The sequence below is a fragment of the Plasmodium gonderi genome (assembly GCF_002157705.1).
Source record: "Plasmodium gonderi DNA, contig: Pgo-contig_62, whole genome shotgun sequence".
Taxonomy (NCBI): domain Eukaryota; phylum Apicomplexa; class Aconoidasida; order Haemosporida; family Plasmodiidae; genus Plasmodium; species Plasmodium gonderi.
In genome coordinates, this window is record NW_021628996.1 from 6488 (window position 1) to 15129 (window position 8642).

The following is an 8642-nucleotide window of genomic DNA, read 5'->3' on the forward strand; positions in this document are numbered from 1 at the left end:
TAAATTTAAATTATTCTTGATCGATATGGTATGAAAATTCACTCTATTACAAAATAAAGGAATGATCCTATTATTATTGCTATATATTATTAAAAAATTAATAAGAATTTTAATATTTTTAACGCCATTTTCTAATATATTTTACATATTAATAATTTAATAAACTTTCTTCATATTTTCTTTTAATTATTTATTATGAAACAAAAATATCTTATATAGTTGGTGCTCCTGATAAATATATCTCAAAATATGACATAATAATTAAATGTAAATGTATTTAATTCTTATGCAATAATATTTATGAAATAATTATTTACTTATTATAAATATTTTAAAAAGATACAAATAAATAGTATATTAAAAATGTAAATCCTATTTATAGAATTTTATAGAACTTTTTATTATATATTATAGTAATTTTTGTATTTATCACTATTATAAAATACACATCATCTGCTAATTATCGTACATGTTATATAACCTTAGTGTTTGATTTGCACATTATTAATTACATATTATTTTTCTCATAATAATAAAATATTAGTTAATTATATCTTTCTTATATGTCAGATAATACTATCATAAATTTATTACAATAATGGTATAGGTGATGTTTAAAAATTCATATACTTTTGTTATAAAATATGTAGAAAATTAATATATATATTATCAAAATATTTATCATAATTACAAACATATAATGTATAAAACATTTACATATGTATTTTATATTATTGCATTTCTTAAATGAGTCCACTGTAATCTACATTACACAAGCATAAAATATACACCAATATATATCCATATTATGGCATGAAAAAGGTAACATATTTAAAAGAATGTAATAAATAATTATATATTTCATACTGTGTAATTTAATTAAAAAGATACTTTTTTCTAACTTATAAATATAATTATTTCTTTTATCATAAATATATCAGTTCCAGTATTGAACTTCTATCTAATATGATGATAAAGTTGAATGTTTTCTGTATTTGTATATTTGTCCCGTCTTTTTTGTTAAAATATTTATATATATTTCATCCTATAAAAATTAACTCCATTCGTTTTTATAACATTATTTATTTTTATTCCACATGTAAAAAATCGAGTATATCTAATCAGAAATATTAAATTTAATATATTGTTTATATTAATCTATATTCTAATACAACTAGAATAAACATTGTATTCTAAAGCACTAGTACGATATAATTATAATTTTGTAATAAAGATTATGCGTAAAATCATGAATACTACACAATATATTTAAGGAAATAATGTTATATGGATTATTATATTGAAAACTAAATATTTTCATGAATTGTTCTATTATGAATGTTTTAATTACATATTATATATTTTGAGTCAGAATAATTATATGCACTAACCTTTTAATATTTATTAAAGAATATTCTTTTAATTAATCGTGAGGAGTATTTTGCTTTATTATATATTTCAGGATTTTCGGTTATCTTCTTATAAATAAGCATTTTTGAATTTTAAGGAACACATTTTTTTGTTGATGAAAATATTACCAATATTACGCATTAAATGAAGTATAGTTTTATTTTCTAATTAATCATTGATTTTATTATATATGTAATACATATTCATATATAATTTAACAGTATCATAATGATTTGTATTATACATTACATTGATGATCATAACTGGATAATTATAGGAAATAAAAATTAATTCTTAATAAATCTTCAAATTGTCAATTTCAAAGAGTTATTTATAAGAAAAAATTTTTGTTACAATTCTTGATATTAACCATATTCCTAACGGTGTATGCTGTTTTTTCAATGATTATTATTACATTAATACATACAAAATTAATTTTATTATCATAATGTGAATATGAGATAAAATCATTTTTTATGTTATGAATATTAGTTCTATTTAATAGTGCCTTATTTAATAAAACGCTAATAAAAGAAACACTTCCCAGAAAATTAGTATCATAGATAATGCAATGATCATGTTCGTATTCATTTTGCTCAAAACTAATATTCAGGGTTAATTTCCTAGTTTATAGTGATTCCTAATCTCGTACATAACATTTTATTTTCCCATGGAACTTTTTATAATAAAATTAATGTTTTTCTCTGAAACGTTTAACATAAATTCTCAAAGACAATCTATGAGAAATATATACTTTTTTCCTATTCCTTGTATTGAAACTATAATTGTCCAAGGTATATATGGTATTGATATTGACTAATGCATACACGTGTATAGTTTTATATGTTGTATAATTAGGACAATTAATAATGCTATATAAATAATTTATCTTTGTGCTATTTTGCTTAAATATTAATATTATCTTAAAAACCTTAGATGAAGAATTATTTGACCATATGAACAAGGATTATTTGTAAGAAATAGTTCTCCTGTATGATCCAGCACAATTATTAAGTATGATATGCTAATTTATTTAATAATATATTAAACAATAATTATATACATATTAAGTTATGTATATATTTATGATTTCAATTTTAGTCAAACGATACAAAAAGGTAGATTATATTAATAATAAACAGATAAAAAATATATACACCTTACTTGCACTTTAATATAATTTACCAATTATAATGACATAAATAAAATTCGCTTAATCATTAAAAATAATGATGTACTACGAAAAATATTTTTATTTATATTATTACCTATTTATTATTTTTTATTTAGTTCGTGGCCTCATAGGTCCCCATTGTAACAAGTTTATATTTTCTAATATTAAAATATAAATCAGATATTGTTTCGTTAAAAAAATATTGTAATATTCAATTGAGTGAATATTATTAAAATATTAATAGAGCATATGTTTCTATTTTAATGTCTTATTATATAAATAATTATTCCTAATCACATTATTAAAATAAAAGACTTCATATAATTTCTCATGTAAAATGTATATTTCATAAATATTTTTGAAGTTTTTTTATATAAAATTATCTGTTCTATTATTTATATGTATCTATTTTTTACTTATTTAATCAAGGTCAATGTATGAATTGTTACGAAATATAATTTAAAAAAATTGTGCATTTCTTATAAATATTTATTAAATATATTATGAAATTATCATGTTCTATTTTAAGGACTTTTTCTTGTATTTATTTAGATCTATGACAGTTTGAATTTCTTATATCATTTCAGTTATATTTTCAACAAAATATTGTCTTTTCCTTTATTATTTGAAAAATTTTAAATAAATGCAAATGAATAATATAAATATTGTTTACATGGAGAATTATACTCTCAAAAGCCTAAATCTATGTGGAATCAATAATGTATACTCATAATTAATAAATCTATTAAACTACATTCAATAAATTAATACATAAAATATATATTATTAATATTAAATAAAGAAAGTGCTAATAATGATATAATAACAGAAAATTAATATTAAAATCAAAATAATATGTTTTGCCTATAGACGGATAACAGTAGCATAAATACATTATTTATGTTTTTACACAATAAGAAATACTATCATAGTATATAATTTTTTTTCCAACAGAATAATTTTTATTTATTCCTTTTCTGAATCCTTTTTTACAACAACCATTCATATATAAGAAATCGTTTCATCTTAATACATCTGATATTATTGATTTTATTTAAAAACACTTTTTTTTATTATAATGAAGAATTATTAAATATTTATATTTTTTAATAGTTCCTCACTACCAAGGTTTTGGTAATATTTACCTATATTTCCATCATCCCAATTGCACAAATCCATAATCAGTGTCTACAAAATATAAATATATATTAACTACTAACTTTTAATATTATTTCACAACTATACATATGCACGTCCTTAAACTAAGGAACTAAATGCGGATTGTTTTTGTAATTGATATTAAATCTGATATAGTGCATATATTATATTTAGAGAAAAAATTTACTTTAACCTTTTATGTATTAATAGCTATCACCAATATATTTTTTAATTTCTCTATATATGTGGTCCTCGAAATATTATAACTTTCTATATTGACATTATAATATATTTCTTTGAAATTATTAGATAATCTTAGAGTAAAACTCTAAAACTAAATATTTCATTTTATGCTATTTAACAATAATACAGTTCATATATAAGTTTATCATTTGTGTTATTCATAATTTTCTAAATTCCATCATTGAAAAATTAACTTTTTATTATACAGCAATTTATACATTTTCTGCATATAAATGTTGCAAGAATATACAAGGTACAATGCGATCCAAAACCATATGTGGAAAAAATAATTATTAAAATGTAAATCTACCTTTGAATACAATATTAATTTATAAATATTTTTATTGTTCATACAGGTAATCTACATAATTACATAAAATAAAGAGAAATGCAAAAATTAAATAGTTATTTATGCATAATAAGCAAAAAAGGTAAGTTGCATATATCTAAAATAAAAAAAATTTTAATCAAAACAATGCCGAACAATAAGAAATAGTAGAGGAAATAGAATATCAAAATAATAAAAGTAATTATAATTACTATTCTAACTATATACATACAATATGCATCATATTCTTCTTGTTGATGCTACTTTGTTATTGTTATATTAATTCCTTTTAAATTAATTGTATAATATTTTTTATGAATTATAATATAACATATAATAATATAATATCTTACGTATGATTGAACTTTTAATAATATAATTATTTGTTTTCCATAATATTTTATCACAGTACAACTTTACATATATAAGAAAAAAATACATATTTTGTTCCATTTAAGGAACTGTTCATAGAATATTGAATAAATAATTTTTTAGAGAACGTAAAGTCTTTCTTAAAAAATAAGAAAATTATATTAGATTATTACCTTATATGATATTAGCTTCAACAATTAATATACAAAAATTTAAATATATTAATATCTGTCTTAATTATAATATTAAATAAAATATTCTATATTGAATTACATCAAAGAATAGAAATATTATACATATAGCTAATAATTTATTTTATCTTAGTTAATATAACACTTATTCATAAATCAAAATAATCATAGATCATATAACTATAAATTTTAATATTTCACTCTAATTCCTTATTAATAATAACTATGTTCAGTAAATACGACTATGTTATATATCATTTTCCCCAAAAAATTATATTTTATGCGGTTATTATTATAACATAAATATTAAGGATAATATATATTAATTTTTATTTACTTATATTGTATATACATATTCTGTTATAATTAAAACATGTAATTCTTCATTATATACCAATTTATGCATAATAACAATAGTATTAATTATTGCAGACATTGAATATAAAACGAATTATTTTTATATTCATCAATTTGGTAGTACTATTATCACTTATGACAAAAAAAATCATACACTTCTCTTAATTAATATGATGCAATAAAAAGCTTATTTTAAAATGGATTATAAAAAATTATGTCTTTTTATGTATTTTACATAATATCAGAATTGCCTTGTACAGAAATTTTTTTTCTTGTTTTATATTTTACATATAATTAAATTATTCACAGAAACAATAATTTTAAAAAATAATATCTATATTTTATTTACGTTTACGTTTTATAGTGAGAATCATTTATATCACATATATAGTGAATTTAAAATTTTAATGAACAAATCATATTATGAGTAAAATAAACTTTATGATTATAATAAACATATAGATTTAAAAAATAATAACCTATTTAATTTTAAAAATGCGTTATATATTACATATTTTATGCTATTTCCTACTAGAAATGAAAAAGAAAAAATTAATATAATAATAAAATATACATAGGATGCTTATTCATAAATAATTCAAAAATATAAATGTAAATAAATTAAATATTATATATTATTCATTTTATAAAAAGTTAATATTTCTTTTTCAAATAACATATATAACACCAAAAATTATTAGTTCTTAAAAAGATGAAACTTTTTAAGATATATATAGCAAGTAAAATTAAAGAATATATATATATATATAAGATATATAATGTAATTATTTCTCTAAATAAGAATTACATAATAATAAAAATAGCATAAATAGAAAGATAAGTAGAATAAAATATTCTTTATTATAATATAATGATAAAAATAATAACTTCATATACTGATTCAATAGATTTATTTATATTATATTATTATTTTAGTACTTACTAATAAAATTTTAACAAATAATGAATAAAACAGTAAAAAGGTTAATTGTGGCTGCAAAAATTAAGAAATAAAAAAAAACCTATATATAAATCCTCCCTTTATATATATATTTTTTTTGTTAATTTATGAAATGTCTTATATTAATATTAACTCATACATATAGGAAAATTATGTATATATTGTGCTAAGACTTATATAAAATTCCCTTAGTACAACTTATATTTTAATTAATAACCTTCCAATTAATATATATAATAATACTCATATTGAGTATTACTCCATGAAACATCGTGAATTTATACTAAATCATAATTAAATAAACTGAATTATAAATACTAAGCAGTGAACACTGAACCCTAAATCTAATATATTAAATACTTGGTTATTCAAAAGAAACTAATAAAATGGAGAAATGCGTATTTTTATATTTATTTGATAATATAATTATATATATATTTTATATCAAATATATGTTTTTAATCACGAATTATAGAGATGCAATATATTAATGCGTGTTATATATGTAATTTTTCTTGTATAATAAGCAGAGTACAGAATTTCAAGGGCTAAAAACATATTATACTTATTCTTCGTTTGATATTCTGGATAATGATGTTTATAGTTATGAATGTAATGAGCCGGAATACCAATTAGAATCATTTCCTCATTTTAAAAAATTCTGTTACATATTAACAAAAAACATCACAAATGTTTGTCTTAAAATACATAAATTACCCGGTAACAAAGAAAGTTGCGATGATCTAAATTATTGGACATATTATTATTTAATTAATAACAATTTTAACATTAATAATGATGATATATCACAATCAGAGATAATTACCTATATCGATAAATTATGGCAATATTATTTTGATACTTTTAAAAATTGTAATTTCCGCAAATATAATATAAGTGTTTCCGATTTTAATATAATGAAACAGTTGTATGATTATTCTAAAAATTATTCATTTCTTCAGTTCAATTTTAATCAAAATTTTGGGCATAATTTAAAAAAGTGCTATTGTACATATATTAAACAAATTAAAAATTTATATAATAAAATAGGAAATGAGTGCTCAAAGTTAACAGATAAACATTATTGTACCCTATATAATGAATTGAAAGAAAAAGAACCTAATAAGCTGTTTTCGAATCTATCTTGTAGTTCTATAGGTGTACATGGATATTTGGTAGAAGGAGATCCGTATTTAGTAAATTCCTCACATTTGACTTCTCCAATATATAAATTTACAGATATTATCGACGAATTTTCTCAGAAAAATGTATCTGTGAAAATTGTTCTGCCGCTTTCTATATGCTTTGTTGGTTTACTATCACTTTCTTTTTTATTTATATATAATGTAAAATGTTTTAACTATATTTTTTAGTACATTGTCTAATAAATTATTAATTATAAATAAATATATATAAGAATAAAATTTACATTATACTTATTAATAAATTATCCATTAGTTTATTGATTTAAGACACAGGTTTAGTTCCTTAATTAGGAGGATAAGGAATAGTAAACATATAATGTTCACAGAAGTGATGAATAAATTTCTACAAATAACAAGAGAATCTCCCTTCAATGAATTCTGGGGAAGGGATGTGTTTATAAATTATGATAGAGAGACAAATTTTTAATGTATTTAGCTTGTTAAAATAGAAACATATTTATGAAATATTGATGATTATATAGGAAAAAAACATTCATATTATATAAAATATAACATAAAAAAAAACAAATAAATATAATATTTTCCTTCGAAATATAATCATTTGCTGTATAAACATTACATGTCAAAAAAAATTATATCATTTAATAAAATATAATATACTAAATATATAAGAAAAGTAAATTAGTACTTATAAAATAAGAAGAAAAAAAATAAAAACTTGTGCAACAAATAATCTTAACCATATTAAACATGTATATAATATTGTAAATACTATAACTATGTAATTTACACACATAAAGTGTAAGTGAAAATAAAATATATACGTAATATTATTCATTATAATTAATGTCATAAAGAGAGAAATGTAATGCATAAAAATTATTATTCTAATTATAACCCTGCATATACAATAATGTATTGTAAATTAGGTATAAAAAGAAATTTTAATTATACTTAATATTCTTACGAATATTTCCAGCTAGGTATAAATTTGAACCAATTATTTAAATATGGCTACATTAGAGTTAAAATACAAATTTTTTAAAAAAAAAATGCTTTAATTTTGTAAAATTAATAGTTAATGTAAATAACATATTTCTTTTATAAATAGTGTGTCATACACTTAAATGTAATAAAAATGTTCTCATATATAATAATTATTATATTCTTCATTTTTAATAAGTTTACTCATTTATATATGATATTTTACTATATTCATACATCTTTAGAATCTTCTATGCGTATTAATTTAATGAATCAATGTGAAGCAAAAGATGATTAA

General features: G+C 18.9%; 1 protein-coding gene across 1 annotated transcript; it reads left to right on the top strand.

The window, feature by feature from the left end:
- Positions 1 to 5945: 5945 nt before the first annotated feature.
- On the top strand, positions 5946 to 8642 carry PGO_000710 (variable surface protein; the record flags this gene model as incomplete). Its single annotated transcript, XM_028690822.1, has 3 exons — positions 5946 to 5973; positions 6732 to 7505; positions 8590 to 8642. 3 exons carry the CDS (start codon positions 5946 to 5948, stop codon positions 8640 to 8642), a joined length of 855 nt encoding a protein of 284 aa, XP_028546623.1.